Here is an 18,503-nt window from a genome sequence, read left to right as displayed (position 1 = left end):
CGGGTCGATACCCTTGTCCACCGCACGGCTCACGGTTGCGCCAAGCACCGTCGCGTTGCAACCTTCCAGAGGCAAATCGAGGACCGAAGAAACGGGCCATGTTGCTCATCGGACGCGGCTCCCGTCCGCACGCATCCTTGATCTTTATGTTGATCCGCACAGACAATCTGGGTTGCGCGGAGATGCGCCTACTATCGAACGCCAAGAACAATCGCTAGCGTTGTTGGACATTGTGCAGACACCGTGCACGTGGCAAGAATTCAACTTGAGGGGGTTTGAGCGAGATTGGTATAGACCTATAGCACCAGGGGAGCATGCCAGTTTACAATAGTTGACCTCGGAAAATCAAGCGTGCAGATCCGATGCAATGAGAAGCATTAACAAGCACTCATGGCGTAACTCACAGGCGAGATATAGCTGGAACGGTCATTAACTGATTGGTTTGTCGACTTCGCCTGCTTGAGCCATGCCTTGAACACACACGACACCACGCTCCAGTCGCGTAGATGAAGTTGTTGGTTCGACGCTTTGTTTTTGTTTAGCTGCATCAGTATCCCTAGTTTGATTCTCAACCAACACGGTGCGTAGCAGCCGAAGTGCCCAATGCTGCAAGTGCGGAGTTCAATTTGCTCTCGGACATGGGCATGTCTCCCTGAGGTTAGTCAATGTTCGTCTACCTACGCAAGCAGCGCGAACGAAAAGTGCTCCAAGATGCTACAGCCAAAAGTACCACTGGATAAACTATGTTATGAGCATGTCTCCCAGCTTCTATCATTGGGGCGATGGTGGTACCGGATGCTGCTCATTAAGCTGCAGGACACGCTAACTCGTTATGAACTCATGTCAAACAACCAAGTGCTACTAGTCGTCATGGGAATGGTAAGATATGACAAACCGATATGATGGATGCCTAAAGGCCTGGGGTCGAGGTAGACCAGACTGGTGACTTATGGCGGTTTTGCCTTCGTTGCGCTGGATAATAATTACATGATGGCATACGGGCTGGCACACACTTCCCTGGAATCATCCTCTGCTTTCCGGCATCGCTCTGCTCGTGCGGGAACTACATCCTGTTTCGATCGGTAGTTGCTAGGTATAGGAGTTATCGGATGTATGAGAACTTATACTCTTGCCCCACTTATCATCAAGGCCTGAAGGATATGAGCCGGGAGGGGCAGGAGAGTTAGATTCTGTAAAACCAAGTCTACTGAGAGCTTATCTAGTAAAAGACGAAGAGAAGTACTTGCAATGGGAGACTTGGTCTGTTACAGGCAAAGATCGACAATGGGTCAAACGGGTTAGATGATAACCACTGACGATGTGGGTTGCACGACGAAGTCGATTAATACGTGTAATAATTTTTCTTGGTCCTCAGTGTCCTTGTTGTTAGGGAGAGTAAAAACCAAGAGAAGCCCTTCATCATGTCCGGGCAGCTTGCTTTATGGAATCCTCTTGCCCTTGTGAGTGCCTCAGCCTACCAGGCTTTTCAGGGGTCTCGTCCTCCTGCCTCGACCATCTGGCTCATTCGGTCGTGTGGCTCCATATCTTCCGGGATTAACCACGTATTTGCGTCGTTCACAACCATTCTATCTCTGGTATCCCTTGTGTTGGCAGTGGGAGATACGCCTTTCCTTTGACTGCCGTGTCCGTGACAGTACTTGTGCAAAGGGGATAAGATTCGAGAAGAGAAGACCAGAAGGGAGGAGAAAAGAAAAGGTATAAATGCAATAAAGGACCAGAATCTCATGAAGTTGTGCATATGACCCAGATACGTAGGTCCAGCAGGTGGTTTACGTTGTGTAACCCTCCACCACGTCGAGCTGTGCCAGGCTGACTGTTCAGCCCTCTTGTCTGTGTGCGAGGCAGCTCTCCCGCCTGCCCCGCAAATAAGGCAAGACTCCCATCAGCTGCGGGCTGCCGGTTGAGATCCTAACCTCGCTGTCTTCGACTAGATCCCAAGACTATGAGTTGTATACAGACATATTTACGCACATGTATGCTATATATCTATTAGGGACGAAAATCTGGAATCTCAAAATCATCACTGCCTAATCTACAGTTAAATTACCGAGGTTGTGATGATGGTGACCAACCCCACACTTTAACTTCAGCACCAAACATTACCCCCAGCACCGCGAGGTGTGGGACTGGCCGTAAAACATGATTCAATTCAATTCAATTTTATTAAATTCAGTTCAATTCAATCCAATTACCCCGCGGTCCTGTGTGGACCGTCGCGCCCCACTATGTGAAGTTTGCTTCCCCGCGCGGGGAATAGGCACGCAAATCCGGGCCGTTGACTTGCTCCTTGGCGGAAAGCTCAATCTTGTCGCTGACCTAACCTTGCTGATGTGCTCGAAGCCAGTATCACTCTGCTTTTCCCCTCCTGAATATCAGAACTTCTCTTAGCTTATACGGTTGTGAAGTTTAATGACACTGTCCGGATGCGGAGAGCCTTCCCCGAGACCATGAGAATAACAATGATTATGCAGGCGCCAGCACATATTGCAGCCTGAGTTCCGAAACTAGGTTTGGTTCCTTGTGCCTGAACCCACGCAATCTGGTATAACTCATAACGAAGCCGCCTAGTGTGCGCATCATCTTAATCCAAGCAGAGATCTCCCCCAAAGCGAGTTCTCCAAACCACTCCTCTTTTCTCCCTGGTTTCTTGAAACGGACCAATCAGAGGAAGAGTTCGCGGGACTAACCAATCAGGAGCGGTTATCGTGAGCAGTCACCCATTAATCACTGGCCGGCTCTCCGACTCAACATGGGCGCCAACCAGCGCCGGCGTCCCTCGGTCCTACGAAAGGCCAGGGATCACAGGCAACGCAACCTAATCTCACAACGCCCCAACTGCCTCGGCCCTTTCACTCCGGGTTATCAGGACTGCCCTACGAGACCTAAGGTCTTGCAAGGCAGAGCAGTTAAGCCGACCAAAGAAGAACGCTCTTCGATCAGAAAAGAGGGTCGTGCAGCCTATAAAACTAAACTCGCAGAGTCCCGTAACGCGCAGGACGTGACGCCATCGCCATTGGACCTGATGGAGGCCGAACCCTCGGCGGCAGACACGTCTCGCTCCCATCCCCAGAGACCGAAGCGACCATGGTTCCCTTGGAGGGATGTAGACAACGCCTCCGAGCTGCCTTGGGATGGCGACAACTAGGTTCCCTTTAAATGAAGTCATCGCAGAGGCCCAACGACTCATCACGAACAGGAACTGCGATGCCAGAGGTTTTATCGACTTTCTAAGCTCCGGCAGACTCCGATCCTCGGAGCAAGGCTGCACTAGTGTTGCCCAGCTGCCATGGGATTTATTCATCTATTTATCCTATTTTTCGACCGGGTTCACCCTCAAGGGTGCTGGGTCGTGCCCACGACGCCGGCGGGCAAAAATTACCTGAGATGGACTTAAATACAGGTAACGCCGGGAAAAAGTCGCATAGGGTAAAACCGGCGTGGGTTAGAGGGAGTGCAGTGTACTGTGTACAGGGGAGGGTTCTTGAAACCGGCCGGCCCCAGGTATGTACCTCGTTGGGTCCTACTCCGGGTCGTTAGGCTCGGAGTCTAGATGATCAGCGCGCTGGGCTTTGGGCGGGCTTGCGAGAGGGGAGCGAGGGAGGCGTGGTAACGGGATAGGGTGCCCTGTGGAAGCGTCCCAGGTTTGCCCCCAGAGTTTGACCAGGAAGGTCCTGGACTTGAACAGCTGGAGGAAGACCAAAAAGCCCTTGGGTCTAGGCTGCCGGCAAGTGGGTTGTTGAAAGAGGTGAGAGGGTAGGAAAAGAAGTGGCCTCTGGACACCACCCCGCCGCAGGGGCACTCTTTGATAGCCTCCGGGGAGTGGTTGAACCGCCTGTGGTACTCCAGGAAGTCGCCGTGACCCGAGGCCTCTGCCAGCCACCGGGAGAGGCACTGCCGGGGAAACTTCTCGAAGGGTTGTCCGAGTGCCGGCTCCATCGAGCCGAGGGGGGTCTGTTGGCCTGCCACCATCTGTGCAAGTCCGGGGGAGGGACGCGACGTTTCTTGGGAGGAGAGGAAGGTAGGCCAAGCCATGCCCTGATGCCTGCGCGTTTGGGCTCCCACTGGGGCCTAGCCCTCAGATCAGAGGCCGCTTGGTGCAAGCGGGACCAGCCGTGGTAGGGGATTCGAGCGAGCCTAATCCACAGAGGGTGGCTGGCCGGTAACATCGCAATGCTGTTTCTCCACCTTGCTGGTTCTCTGTCAGCAAGTACTCAGGATAGAGGCCGGCAAGCTACCAGAACCACGGGGTTGGTATTGTCCTCCATACCGGGAAATCACCCTCAGTGCTGCGTTTGCAACCTTGGTGAGAGATGACCACGCCGATGCGGGCCTGGATGGGACCAAGAGGCCGTTGACCCCCGTCCTATGTGGGCCGGTATTAAGTTGGACTATGCCGTACAGAAGAGAGGGGGTGACGACTGCATTGAAGATGTTGGGGCCAGCTGCGGGGGAACCCCGGACCCTTGTGTTAGACAGGCGCTTGACCAGTCCTACCACTGCAGTCGTCGCTGACGCTCTTATGGCCGCCTGCGTCGCAGGGCTGAGCTTGGGGTCTCGACATAGTCTCCGCGTCATGCACGAGCGCCTGGATGAGGTCCAACGCGGATCTAGATGGGACGGCTCCTGCAACGTCTGGGGGGAGCAGCCCCGAGTTTAGCGCTGCCGCCGTTATCCTTCGGGCCAGAAGCCTCTCCACACCTTGCCGAAACTCGACAGCAGAGTGATCGGCCTCTAGCCCTTGTATGATCGCGGATCTCCCCGGGCTTCGAGAGAGTGCCACTGTTGCTTGTTTGAAGGCTTTAGGGAAGGTCTCCCTTTTTACGCAGCCTTCGGCGTTAACTCGGGCAGCTGGACAAACGAGCTCCCAGGTGTGTCTGAGGAACGCCAGTGGCACTCCGCCGGGGCCGGGTGTGTTCGAGGTGGCACCGAGGAAGGCATCCTTGAGCTCGTCGTCGCTGGGCGGGTCAGCGAGCCTCGCTGCCCACTCAGAGATAAGACGGGGTCCGGACCAGGCCGGGCGGGAACCCTCTCGGGCCCCTGCAAGGCGGAAGGCTTGAGTAGCGAGGTAAGCCGCCACCCGCTCCGTGTCCGAGATCACTCTTCCGTTCACGACAATGACGGTGGGCCGATCATCCGAATGGCCGATGCGCCACTTAAGTATCTTACCCCACTCCGCCGGGGTCGAGGCTGAGGTAACCTATCCCTATGGAAGTTCGCCCTGGCCTTCTTGTAGAGCTTGCGATAGACTATGGGGTCAGTCTCCCTGGCCGTGGCCAGCACCTCCGACCACCAGGGGGCGCTCTTTGTCTGCCTGTCGGGGCGGGTCGAAAAACGGCCTGCCACTCCAGCGAGGGTATCGAACACGTCCCATACGAACTGCTCGAGCTCCTCCTGGAAGTCAGATTTAACCGGGTTGGGGGGAGGAAGAACCTCAGTAAATGGGCCGCTCCTGGGCCATTGTAGATTGGATGAGGAAGGAGTGAAGCCTGGCGATGATGGGCTTCCCAACCTTCTTTTTCAGTGCCATCAAGATTTCTCTCGACGTCCTCGATTGCGCGCAGCAGCTTTTCAGCAACGGATATGAAGGCGTTGAACTCCTTGACCTCCTCGCGGGCCCTCTCAAGAGCGGCGAGAACACCGGCGCTCGAGGGGGGTATCTCGGCGAGGGTGCTCGGTAATCGTGGTGTTGCGAGCCGAAATGCTCAGGTTAACCACTCCTGATTGGTCTATCCTTGCAGCGCCCCCTCTGATTGGCTGGATCCAGGAATCAGAGGAAGAAAAGAGGGAAAGGTGTTGCCATGGGATTCCTCTGAGGGCGTTGCGATCCTCGACGAATGGCAGCGCATCCGTAGAGGGACCTCCCTTGACGAATGGCAGCACATTCGTAGAGAGACCCCCGTTCGCCGCCCGGTCAGGACAAGAGGCCTCGCCCAGCCTTCAACAGACGGTCCTATACAACCGCTCCGGGCAGCTACGGCCCCTTTGTCCTCCTCTTCCCCTCCCTCCCAGAATCCTCCTTCACAAGGCCCCGACCGACCATCGACCCCTATTGGCGACACTATCTTCGTAAGATACTAAGTGATGCCACCCTTTCTCAAAATCATCTCGGCCAATGTCCAACGCTCCATAGCCAATACCGACGGTGTCCTGGAGCTTGCCGTCAAGCGTAAATTGTCAAATTGCTTGCATCCAAGAACCCCCTATAACCTTCGGCAAAGTACGACGTCACCCGAGCTTCACTACCTTAGCCCTCGACGACAACGATACACGCGCTGCCATATACGTGAACCGGCATCTAACTTTCGACCCAGCCTTTCCCCCGACCACGCCATTCTCGGCATCTCCCTACCATCGATCACGGTTGTCAACGTATACCTGCATCCCAGGCTGGATAGGGCCCTCCCAGACTGGACACGCGTTAGAAACATACAATGCGTACAACGCACTCTTGTCCTTGGCAACTTTAATACACGACACCACACTGGGATTCGCGAGCCCTGCCGAACCCCAGAAGAGACATGCTCGCTGCCTGGATCTCGACCCGTGGCCTTCACGTCCTAAACCCGCCCGGCTCTACACATCGGGCTGGTGGAGTACTAGATCTAGCCCTGGGGCCGGAGACAGCCTTCGCTGAGTTTGCCCACTGGACCTCGGATCACAAAACCCTGCTGGTGCAAGTGGACAGAGCCCGCCCGATACCCCTCCCTCCCCCGAAATTGCTACCAAGAAGCCGGTTCGACGAAGCCTCCGCTCTCCTAGAGGTCTTTCTGCCCCAACCGAGGCAAATCCTCACCTTGCAAGACCTGGAGAATTATGCTTGGTTAGTCTATGACGCCTTAGAAGGAGTAGTTGGCCGTTTCGCTGTTCCCCCTGGCCCACACACAAAGAGCACTCCATGGTGGTCTGAGACGCTCCAGGTATCCAGAGACTCGGACCCCCTGGTCTCAGGAAACTCTGTAAAGAGGCCCGTACGAACTTCTACTGAGATCAGGATGCTTCCGTTGCCACCCCATCCGACTAAGGTCGCATCCTGCGATGGCGCAAGGGCTCCTCGGACGACCGCCCATCGGTAATTTCAGTCAATGGGCGTTCCATCTTGAACGTAGAGGAAATAGCAGCTTACCTTGCCGCCCAAGCCTTCCCCCCAGCTGGTTCGCAGTCTGGCTCCAGACCGCTTTGGTCCGGACCAAGAATCACCCCAGACTTACGGACCAAGTTAAATACCCCACCCTCGGACGTTGAACTCACTGACAGTTTCTTTGGGGCGACATCTAACACTCCGGATCCCGATAGAGTGCCTCTAGCATTTGTTCGACATGCCTGGGACAAATTGCTACCAATTGCCCGATGTCTCTCTGAAGCCTGTCTCCGCCCCGCCTACTTCCCCTCGGCATTCAAGCAAGCAACCGTGGCTACTCTGTCCAAACCGGGCCGCGACCCCCGATCCTACAAAGGATGGCGGCCGATTACCTTATTGTCTCTCTTCGGCAAGGGCATTGAGAGACTCCTCGCGAGAAGGATGACTTCAGCTGCAATCTTATCAGGCATTATCCCCCAGATATCGCCGGGCTATTCCCTCGAGATCTGCTCTCGACCTTGTCCAGGCCTTTGTCCATGATGCGGAGATTAGATCACGTCAAGGATGCCACGGGCTGCTGGTTACACTCGACGTGGACTCAGCCTACCCCTCGGTCCATCATCAGCTACTCAAGAGGTCCTAATAGGCTAGGAATGGCCCCAAAACATCTGCGAGGCGGCAACAACCTTCTGCGAGAGGCGCCGCTTCTCCTTTAGGTGGGCACGATCTATCTTTCACTCGGACACTGAGCTGCCCCAAGGATCCCCATGGTCACCGATACTCTTTGTGCTATACTCTTTACCCATCATTACCCCGTCACAACAAGTTGCATCGTTCATGTACATGGACGACCGCGCACAACTCTCCTGGAGCCGGGATCCGACGGGTGGTTGAACCGGACGTGGTACTCGAGGAAGTCAACGTATCCTGATGCCTCGGCAAGCCACCTAGAGAGGCACCTCCTGTCGAACAGGCTAAGGAAAGGTTTGGCCGAAGGGCGAACCCAGAAGGCTGGATTGTGGTTTATTTGCCCTCCACCATGACACCATATCCGGAGGGACCTTACGCGGCCTGGGCGAGGCTGGGAGGAGTAATCTCTTGATTAGGCCTACCACGGAGGCCGTAGCGAATGCTCTCGAGGATGCTTGGGCCCAGGGGCTCAGTTTGCCATCTATAACTACCACGAACCACTTCACAGAGGTCTTGGGGGGGGGGGAATTCTCAAGTCACCAGATCGAAGAGTAAGCCGATCTGGGTCCGTCTTGTGCCGCTTTAAGCCTGCTCCACGTGGGGGGATGTACAAGACCTCTGTTTTGTTGGAATTTACTCTAAGACTGAGGCCGCCTGCCTTTTGACGTAGGGATTGGACACGAAAGCAGCGTGGAGTGCCAGCTGAGTTGAGTGCGATCAAAACTTGCTCTTGCGACGAGACGGTATCCAGGGGCCACTTTCTCCAGTGCCCCCTCTCTTCCCTTGACAACCCCCTTGCTGGCCGCCTAGACCCCAGAGCGTTTTGGCACTCATATCAACTATTCGAGAATAGAAAGTCACCACTAGAACGTTACGGCTCAGCCAGGGACCATCAAACAGGACAAGCCATCCCTACTCAACGCCCCCCCTCCCACTCTCACTCATGACCTTACATCTCGATCGATGCGCACCCCTAACAACGAAGAATCAGAATTGAAACGGTCTAGTTTGGACATCCACATACTTCACACTCACCCCTCCTAACCTATTTTCTTTTTCTTTTCCCCTTTGCTACTTCTCCCCCTTTTTCAACACCACTCATCTATCCCACGCATACGCACCGGTTTTTCCCTCTTTGATAATTCCCGCGTGTACATAGCTTAGACTAGCGAGTGCATATGTACCTTTTGCCCAACGGCGTCGTGGGCACGACCGAGCATTCTCATGGGTGATACGGGTCGTAAATGCAATTCAATTCAATTCTCACTCCTGTCAGATGTCTCAACTTCAAGTCATGCTTATCGCTTCACATGCTCAAAAGCTTCTATATCTGTCACATGGACACGGCAGTCCAAGGAAAGGGATGTCCCCGACTGCCAACACAAGGGACACCGAGATAGGATGATTATGAGCGGCACAAATACGTGGTTATTCCCGGAAGATGTCTAGAGCCGGATGACCGAAGGGAATGAGCCATATGGCCGAGGCATGATGAGGATTCTATAAAGGAAGATGCCCGGTCATGATAGACTTCTCTTGGTTCCTCCTCTCCCTGACACAAAGACACTGAGGACCAAGAAAGATTATTACACATAGTAATTGACTTCGCTGTGCACCCCACATCGTCAGTGGCCATCATCTAACTCATTTGACGCATTGTCGATCCCTGCCTGCACCAGACCAAGTCACTCGTTACAATATCTCCTTCCAACTATTCAGGTCTAGGGCCTTCCAGATTGGACTTTGGGCCAGGCTTGGGACGCTGCCACCGGGTTCCCCGTCCCAACTTAGCGACCCCCCAGCTTTCCCTTACGCGTTCGAGCCCGATCCCACAGGGGCAGCGACCCCGACACCAGCTCGTCGGAGTCAGTGTCGGGGGTAGAGATTCAGGTCCTTGGGATCGTGAAAAAATGATCCCTACCCGGCATATGTTGCGCAACCTGCCCGATGTTTCCCCTCGCTCACACCGGTTTTGCCTCGGCGCGGGCTTTTTCTCCGGCGGCACACATGTATATAGAGTAGTTAGGTAGCTATTGCCCACCGTCACCGTGGGCATGACCCAGTACCCCCAGCGGTGGGACCGGTCAAAAATAGAATTGAATTGAAGTGTTGCCACATTGGTTGCTCTTGGTGCGATTCTTCGAGTGTATACTCTTGCAGCGTAAGATTGACGAGTGTTCGAACCCACAGAAACACAGTTTCCACGGTTTTGGGCTCTTGAGCACAAACGGGCAACTACTGGCAACTTGCAGTCTGGAGCACTACCTGCGCACTGCCTGAGTGCGGGAATGCCGAGGGGGATATGCGGGAGAATGCCAAGCACAGGGGAACCAAACCCCTGCCGGGCGGCTCAGCAAACTCCGTTTGGAAACAACATTCCATGCCAAGTCTTGACCCCCTTGAAGAACGGGTCGAGATCTTCCGTCATAAATATGGAAACAGCTTGCAATTGAGAATAAATTCAAAAGCATAAAACCATGGTGCATGTTACTCTAGTATTTATAAGGTGATTTTTGTCAGGGAGCCAGTCAACCGCCGGACCAGTGAGTTTGACATTGCTACCGTTCTTGACTATCCAACCTTACAAGTTCCAAGATGCACCTCCTGACTTGCAAGTTGCTTGCAACTAGCCTTCTGGTCACCACAGCCTATGGTCTTCCAGGCATTCACGCCAATGCCCGCAAAGATCCTCGATTTGTGACTGTGGAGGGAGAAAGGTTCAAGCTCAATGGCAGAGACTTTCATTTTGCTGGCTCCAATGCCTATTACTTCCCATTTAATGCAGTAAGTCACAGCTGTAGGACCTGATTTAAGAGGTACACTGAAAAACTGCTTACATTGACCTTAGGATCAAGCAGATATCGAGAAAGGCTTACTTGCTGCTAAAAATGCTGGCTTGACTGTGTTCCGTACTTGGGGTTTCAACGATAAAAACAGCAGCTATATTCCTGGCGGCTTGCCACAATATGGTGGTGAAGGTGCTGGTCCGTCTGAGGTTGTGTTTCAATGGTGGCATCCCAACGGCACATCAACCATCAACGTTGCAGGCTTTGACAAGGTCGTCAATGCCGCCATCAAGACCGACATGAAGCTCATCGTTGCACTGACCAACAACTGGGCTGATTATGGTGGCATGGATGTCTACACTGTCAACCTTGGTGGCAGATATCATGATGATGTAAGTGCGCGCCTGACGGCTTAGTCTCTTACGTTCTAAAGCGACCTCGACTGACAACAAAGGAAGTTCTATCGCCTTCCCAAGATTAAGAGTGCTTTCAAGCGCTATGTGAAGACGATCGTCACCCGCTACAAAGATTCGCCGGCCATCCTTGCCTGGGAATTGGCCAATGAGCCTCGCTGCGGCGCTGATGGTGTCCGTAACCTTCCTCGGAGTCCGGACTGCACACCGGCTGTTCTTAGTGCTTGGATTGCTGAGATGAGCGCCTACATCAAGAGCTTGGACCCCAACCACCTTGTCACCTGGGGCGGCGAGGGCGGGTTCAATCGCGAGTCCGATGACTGGGCGTATAATGGCGCTGATGGCGGTGACTTTGACCATGAGCTCTCTCTCAAGACGATCGACTTTGGTACTTTCCATTCCTACCCTGATTGGTGGAGCAAGACGACCGATTGGACAGAACAGTGGATTCGCGATCACGCGGCCGCAGGTCGCAGGGCGCGCAAGCCTGTTGTTCATGAAGAATATGGTTGGCTGACTCCTGAGCTGCGGCTTGAGTACACTGGCAGGGTCGACAATCGTACCCGCGTCGAGGTCATGGGTCGTTGGCAGAAGATCACTGTTGCTGAAAAGCTGGCTGGTAGCATGTACTGGCAGTATGGCTACTCAAATTATTCTTATGGACGCAACCACAATGACGGCTTCACTATTTACCTCGATGATTCTGAGGCGCAGGTGCTTGTGTACCAGCACGCGAAGGAGATGAATGCGCTGAACCGTCGTCGTTGAGTTAATAGAGGTTATGGTGTCGAGATAATGTGTTGTCAGCATGCTTTCACCTCTGTACTTCAAGATATTAATGATCGGCATTATGTTCTTGTTTGAGCAACTTATTAAACTTTTTACCTTGACTTTCACCAGATAGCTGGAGCTGATGTATAAAGTCTATTCCCACTGCTCCCAATATGATGTGGTATTTTGTGTGCAACACATGCTAACGTTTTGACAAGAACAAACTTTCCCTCTTTTCTTTCTCGGATTCTCGGAACCGACTAATCAGAGGAAGAGCTGGTGGGATAGACCAATCAGGAGCTGTTATTCTGAGCAGTCGCTTTCTCAACACTGGCCGCTCAAGCTCCCGTCTCCACCATGGCGCCTGCCAGCGCCGGCGCATCTCGGCCCTCCACAAGGCCAGGGACATAAAGGTCAAAGAATCAACGCCCTTGTCTCCGTCGCCGAGAAACTTTACGCCACGATCGAAGACGTCGAGAAAAACATGCCCGAACAGCTCGAGAGATCGGTCGCCAAACCGCTTATTTCAAAGCTTCACTCGCAATCCCCAAACACTCTATCATCGGTATCTCTCTACAGGCAGTCACTATCATTAATGTTTACCTGCACCCAAGATTAGACGGAGTCCATCCGGCCTGGCCCCGGCTAAGATCGCTGCGTCTCACACAACGGACAATAGTTGTCGGAGACTTCACGCGCCACCCACTCTGGGATCTTAGGGCTCGATCCAACCCCAGATGGGACATGCTGGCCGCCTGGGGGTCCGCCCATGGTCTCCACGTTCTGAACCCCCCCGGGTCCTACACACCAAGCCGGAGGAGTACTGAATTTGGCTTTCGGCCCGGTCACAGCCTTGCAGAGTTCGCTCACTGGGCATCGGACCACAGAACCCTCGTAGTATCCCTGGACAGAGCGCGCCCTGTTCCTTTGCCACCCCCGAGATCTCTACCTAGAAGCCGGTTTGCTAAGGCGGCTGCCCTACTAGAGACTTTCATCCCGAGACCACGTCAAATTCACTCCCCCCAAGAACTGGAAGACTTTGTCTGGGCAATCTTTGATGCCATGAAAGGAGTGGTAGGGCGCTTCGTGGTCCCCTCGAACCCCCACACTAAGAGCGCGCCGTGGTGGTCAGAAGTCTTGCAAGTGTCCCGAGATACAGACCCTTTGGTGTTCAGGAAGCTCTGCAAGGAGGCAAGAATGAACTGTTAACAGAAATCAAGTCGCCACCGCAACCTCCCCGGCAGACTGGGGCCGCATCCTCAAGTGGCGAAAGGGCTCCTCAGACGACAGGCCATCGTGCATTTTGGTCAACGGCCGTTCGATCCTGAACGTAGAAGACATTTCAGCCTACCTAGCTATTCAGGCGTTCCGGCCGGTCGGTGCGGGCTCCGGCCCTAGGCCATTCTAGTCAGTACCTAAGATCCCCCCTGATCTTAGATCCAAACTGGTCGCCCCACCCTCGGACGAAGAGCTCACGGACAGCTTCCTCGGAGCGTCCTCGAACACCCCGGGTCCCGACGGAGTACCTTAGCATTTATTCGATACTCCTGGCAGAAGTTGTTACCAGTCGCGCGATGCATCACAGAAGCCTGCATAAGACTCGGCGCCTTCCCTTCAGCCTTTAAACAAGCAACGGTTGTCACTCTGTCAAAGCCAGGTCGATCCTATAGAGGATGGAGACCAATCACTCTTCTGTCAGTCTTTGGCAAAGGAATTGAGAGACTTATAGCCAGGAGGATGACGGCGGCTGCAGTCCTTTCAGGTGTGATTCTCTCGGATACCGCGGGAGCCATCCCGTCAAGATCGGCTCTGGATCTCGTGCAGGCTCTCATCCACGACGCGGAGACGAAGGCACGCCAAGGCTACCATAACCTCCTTGTCACTTTAGACGTGACTTCAGCTTGTCCGTCGGTCCAACCCCGCCTACTTAGAGAGGTGTTACTAGATCAAGGATGGCCCCTCAACATCTGCGAGGCGGCGATGGCCTTCTGCGTAGGACCTCGTTTCTCCTCCAGATGGGCACAGTCCCTGTCCCGTTCGGACACAGGCCTCCCACAAGGATCCCCTTAGTCGCCAATCCTGTTCATCCTCTACTCCTTGCCCATAATCACTCCTTCACAACAAGGATCGTCGTTCATGTATATGGACGACCACGCACCACTATCATGGAGTAAGGACCCAACCCAACTAGCTCACCATGCCGCTCACTGGGTTCACCTGCTGGGCAAAGAGCAAACGGGCTCGGGCTCAGGATAGACCCCAACAAACGGAAGTCTTGTACATCCCTCCTCGCGGGGTAGGCTCTAAGCGCCACAAGGAAAACCCAGAGCGACTGACTCTCCACTCCGGGAATCTCACGGTCCCCCAAGAACTCGATCAAATGGCTTGTGGTGGTCTTGGACACGAAACTGTCCCCATTGACCCAAGCCGCCGCCAGAGCTGCAGCCACGGCGTCTACAGTGGGCCTGATCAAAAGATTGTCAAACATCAAAATTAGGGGTTTCCCTCCCAAGGCTGGCCCCGTCATGTTTAACATGGCCGTGGTGCCCTCCCTCTTATATGGCCTGGTACAGATGGACATCGACCCTTTCAGAGCTGGAAGCAGGGGACGACTAATCCCATCAAATCCAGGAGCAATCTGGGCAGCCTTGGCTAAGGTCGCACACGCTGCTCTGAGGGCTATTTTCCCAGTGTGGCGTACTATCCCGACCCCATGGCTGTGGTGGCTAGCCGGGATCTACCCCCCTAGTACTTGCTGGAGCGAGAAAGAGAGAGATGGAGAGCTCGAGTTCGAACCTTACCGCCCGACCACCCCCTCTGGAGGAGACTCCAGTCACCACCATACAAGGCTGGTCTCGCCTACACCAATTAGCCGCCGACGCCCAACCAGGCCCTGTCTGGGAGCCCCGGCGACCAGGGCTTCGGGCTTGGCTAGGGCTATCCCCAAGTTCTCTCAAACCACAGAAGATCCCACCCCCTGATATAGCATCATGGTGGCGGTCGAACAAGCCTCAGTCCAGCCTGTGGGATGGCCCCTTAGCCAAACCTTTCCTCGCTCTCTTCGACAGAAAGTGTCTCGAGGAAGCGGCCCATCTACTGAGGTCCCTCCTCCCCCCCAGCTCCGGCTGACTTCAACTCCCAGGAGGAGCTCGAGCAGTTCGCATGAGATGTGTTCGATACCCTTGCCGGGGTGGCAGGCCGTTTTTCGACCCGCCCCGGCAGACACACGAAAAGCGCGCCCTGGTGGTCGGAGGTGCTGGCTACGGCTAGGGAGATCGACCCCATAGTCTATTGCAAGCTTTGTAAAGAGGACAGGGTGAACTTCTACAGGGAGAGGGTTGCCTCAGCCTCGACCCCGGCGGAGTGGGGCAAGATACTGAGATGGCGCTTCGATCATTCCGACGACCGACCCACCGTCTTGGTCGTGGACGGGAGGGTGATCTCGGACACGGAGCGGATGGCAGCTTACCTCACTACTCGAGCCTTCTGCCCTGCAGGGGCCCAAGAGTGTCCTCGCCCGGTCTGGCCCAGTCCTCGTCTTCCCCCTGAGTGGGCAGCGAGGCTCGTTGACCCGCCCAGCGACGACGAGCTCAAGGATACCTTCCTCGGAGCCACTTCAAACACACCCGGCCTCGATGGAGTGCCCCTGGTCTTCCTCAGACATACTTGGGAGCTCGTGCGCCCAGCTGCCCGGGCCATCGCCGAGGGCTGCATAAAATGGGGAGCCTTCCCAAGGCCTTCAGACAAGCGACAGTGGTCACCCTCTCAAAACCCGGGAGGGATCCCCGATCGTACAAGGGCTGGCGGCCGATCACTCTGCTGTCGACTTTCGGCAAAGGTGTGGAAAGGCTTTTAACGCGAAGAATGACGGCAGCGGTGCTAAACTGAGGGCTTCTCCCCTCGGACGTCGCGGGGGCTGTCCCATCCAGGTCCGCGCTGGACCTCGTCCAGGCGCTCGTACACGACGCGGAGACCATGTCGAAGTAAAGCTATCATGGGCTCCTGGTCACCCTAGATGTGGACTCGGTCTACCCCTCTGTCCAACCGTTGATCCTTCGCGACGTCCTGACGGACCAAGGCTGGCCACGCTGGCTGTGCGAGGCAGCAGCTGATCTTTGCTAGGACCGCCGCTTCTCCTTCCGATGGGCACAATCAACTTTTCAGTCGGACTCAGGCCTTCCGCAAGGGTCCCCATGGTCCTCAATCTTGTTCGTCCTGTGCTCACTACCAATCATAACCCCCTCACCACAGGGGTCCTCGTTTATGTACATGGACGACCATGCGCAACTGTCATGGAGTAAGCACCCGATTCAACTGGCCCACCATACCTCCCTTAGGGTCAGCCAGCTATGCGCCAAGGCCCGGGGGCTCGGCCTCAGGATCGACCCAAACAAGACGGGGTCTTTTACATTTCACCCCGCGGGGCCCGGGCGAAGCGAAGCAGGATAAACCCGCCAGGATCTCGACACAGGTCGAGGGAGTGTCCCTCTCCCCGAGCAAGTCCATCAAGTGGCTAGGAGTCTCGCTAGACCCCAAGTACTTGCTTGACAGGGAGCGGGCACGGTGGAGAAGCCGTGTCGAGATGTTACCGGCTAACCACCCTCTGCATGTAAGGCTTGCCCGACCCCCTTACCGCGGCTGGTCCCGCTTGCATCAGGCAGTTTCTGGTCTTGAGGCTAGGCCCCAGTGGGAGCCCACACGCCTAGGCGTTAGGGCGTGGCTCGCCCTCCCCCCCGACGCTCCCAAGAGACGCCGAGTGCCTCCCCCAGACATGCGTGGATGGTGGCGGGCTAAGAAGCCTGCCTTGGCCCTTTGGGATGGACACACAGCCAAGCCTTTCCTCGAAAGGTTCTCCCGGCAGTGTCTCTCCCGCTGGCTAGCGGAGGCTTCGGGCCATGGCGACTTCTCGGAATACCATGTGCGATTCAACCACCCCCCGGGGGCGCTAAAGGAGTGCCCCTGCGAAAGAATAGTGTCTAGAGGTCACTTCTTCACCTGCCCCCTCGCTACCTTTAACAACCCGCATGCGGGCAGGCTGGACCCGAGGGCGTTCTGGTTCTCTTTTCAACTATTCATGTCCAGGGCCTCCCAGATCGAGCTCGGGGCGGGTCGAGAAACGCCTGCCACTCCGGCGAGAGTATCGAACACGTCCCATGCAAACTGCTCGAGCTCTCTCGGGAGTCGAAGTTAGCCGCGGCTGGGGAGGAAAGACTTCAGTAAATGGGCCGCCGTCTCGAAATGGGTCTTGAGGAGACGTTTGGGTGGGGGCAGGCGGCTAGCGAGGCGGCTAGGCACCGAGATAACTAGCGCACGGTGATCGGAGGCCCAATAGGCGAACTCTGCAAAGGCTCGGGCCGGGGCGAGGGCGAGGTCAATGACCCTCCCATCGCGGTGTGTTGGGCCCTCCGGGTTGAGGATATGTCGCCCCCTCGCGGCGATCCACTCCCTGACCATATCTCCCTTAGGGTTGGGGCGTGCGCTGGGGTCCCAGTCCGGGTGATGAGCATTGAAATCCCCCATTATAATGAAGGAGTCGGGATCAACCTGGAGGGAGCAGAGAGTGCGCCAAGAGTTAATAGCGATGTCAAAGTTGGGATGTAGATAAACGTTGTCTATAGTGACCCCTTGAAGGGAGATAGTGACTAGCCCGTGCTCTGGGGCGGTCGGGCCGAGGCCGAGAGCCGGCGGCCAACGTAAATCGCAGCTCTAGTAGCTCCATCGTCGATGGCGTAAAGGGTGAAGCCCGGGTGACGTCGAACCCTGCCGAAGATGACCGGAGGCTCCTGGATACACACCACCTGATACCGGTGTCTCACCGCCCTTTGGAGGACACCGTCGATGTTGGCCAGGAACCTTTGTACATTGGCTGAGATGACCTTACAGATCCGACTTATTGCCAGAGTCCAGACTAGTTCTGACGATGATGCAGTCCTCGGTATGCTCCTCCTGCTCAGACTCCACCCGGGCGGCGGGGCGGGCCTGAGGGCCCGGGTTAGTGGGGACTCCGGTGCTCGAGTCGCCCGATCGGACCTCTGATCCTGGCCGTAGCCTTTTTGGCAGGCTGCTGGGGGGGCTCAGTGCGGGCCCGGAGAAGTGAGCCAGCGGTGGGAGTGGAGCCCTGAGGTGGGGGGCTCTGACGCCCTGTCCTCCGGGGCTTGTGGGGCATCGGGGAGGACCTCCTCGCCGCCTATTATTTGTTGGGTGGGGCCTCCGGAGCTGCCGGGGAGGAGCCTTCCTGATTAGGGGCGTTCTGTGGGGGCGGGGGCGGGGGAAGGCTGCTGCGTCTAACAGCTCGGTAAGCCACCTGGCCGGCCTTCCTGACGGCCTTCCTTTGGGAATCCGTCAGTTTCATGACCTTGCCCTGCCAGACTTTCGGCTTGACCAGGCAGTCTACGTGGCCTGGGCCCAAACAGTTCGGGCATTGGGGGAGGGGAATAACCACACCTGATTGGTTGATCCCACGAGCTCTTCCTCTAATTGTGACTCAATTTAAAGACCATCTCGCTAACAGCCGGAACAAAGGGGCCTGCCTGTTTTTGGCCTCCGACGCTTATCTTTTTGGGGCACTTCTGTTCCAATCTAAAAGGATTGGTATCGCATCCTTCAAGATTGGAACGGCCCAAACGGTTCCAAAACGGAGGGTACCTGTTAAGCGGCACAGTTAATTCTCGGTCCATAATTACAGGTCATGTGTGTGAGGTACAACTGAGGTACGTGCAGTCCGGCCTGCCCAGGCTGTTAATA

At 55.6% G+C, this 18,503-nt stretch overlaps 4 protein-coding genes across 4 annotated transcripts; 2 read left to right on the top strand and 2 right to left on the bottom strand.

Moving 5' to 3' along the window:
* Positions 1 to 2,770: 2,770 nt before the first annotated feature.
* CTHT_0000570 (uncharacterized protein) lies at positions 2,771 to 3,166 on the top strand (the record flags this gene model as incomplete). The annotated part of the gene is made up of 1 exon (XM_006690548.1): positions 2,771 to 3,166. One exon carries the CDS (start codon positions 2,771 to 2,773, stop codon positions 3,164 to 3,166), a length of 396 nt encoding a protein of 131 aa, XP_006690611.1.
* Positions 3,167 to 3,734: 568 nt separating this feature from the next.
* On the bottom strand, positions 3,735 to 6,125 carry CTHT_0000560 (uncharacterized protein; the record flags this gene model as incomplete). The annotated part of the gene is made up of 5 exons (XM_006690547.1): positions 3,735 to 4,155; positions 4,289 to 4,463; positions 4,516 to 5,208; positions 5,384 to 5,691; positions 6,097 to 6,125. The coding sequence occupies 5 exons, from the start codon at positions 6,123 to 6,125 to the stop codon at positions 3,735 to 3,737; spliced, it is 1,626 nt and encodes a 541-aa protein (XP_006690610.1).
* Positions 6,126 to 10,384: 4,259 nt separating this feature from the next.
* On the top strand, positions 10,385 to 11,756 carry CTHT_0000550 (endo-1,4-beta-mannosidase-like protein; the record flags this gene model as incomplete). Its single annotated transcript, XM_006690546.1, has 3 exons — positions 10,385 to 10,573; positions 10,638 to 10,967; positions 11,034 to 11,756. 3 exons carry the CDS (start codon positions 10,385 to 10,387, stop codon positions 11,754 to 11,756), a joined length of 1,242 nt encoding a protein of 413 aa, XP_006690609.1.
* Positions 11,757 to 16,946: 5,190 nt separating this feature from the next.
* Positions 16,947 to 17,925, bottom strand: CTHT_0000540 (uncharacterized protein; the record flags this gene model as incomplete). The annotated part of the gene is made up of 2 exons (XM_006690545.1): positions 16,947 to 17,383; positions 17,790 to 17,925. 2 exons carry the CDS (start codon positions 17,923 to 17,925, stop codon positions 16,947 to 16,949), a joined length of 573 nt encoding a protein of 190 aa, XP_006690608.1.
* Positions 17,926 to 18,503: the final 578 nt, after the last annotated feature.

The sequence above is a fragment of the Thermochaetoides thermophila genome (genome assembly GCF_000221225.1).
Source record: "Thermochaetoides thermophila DSM 1495 unplaced genomic scaffold scf7180000011806, whole genome shotgun sequence".
In the NCBI taxonomy this organism is placed as follows: Eukaryota; Fungi; Ascomycota; class Sordariomycetes; order Sordariales; family Chaetomiaceae; genus Thermochaetoides; species Thermochaetoides thermophila.
Note: the sequence above shows the minus strand (reverse complement) of the source record. Positions and strands in the feature narration are given on the sequence as shown.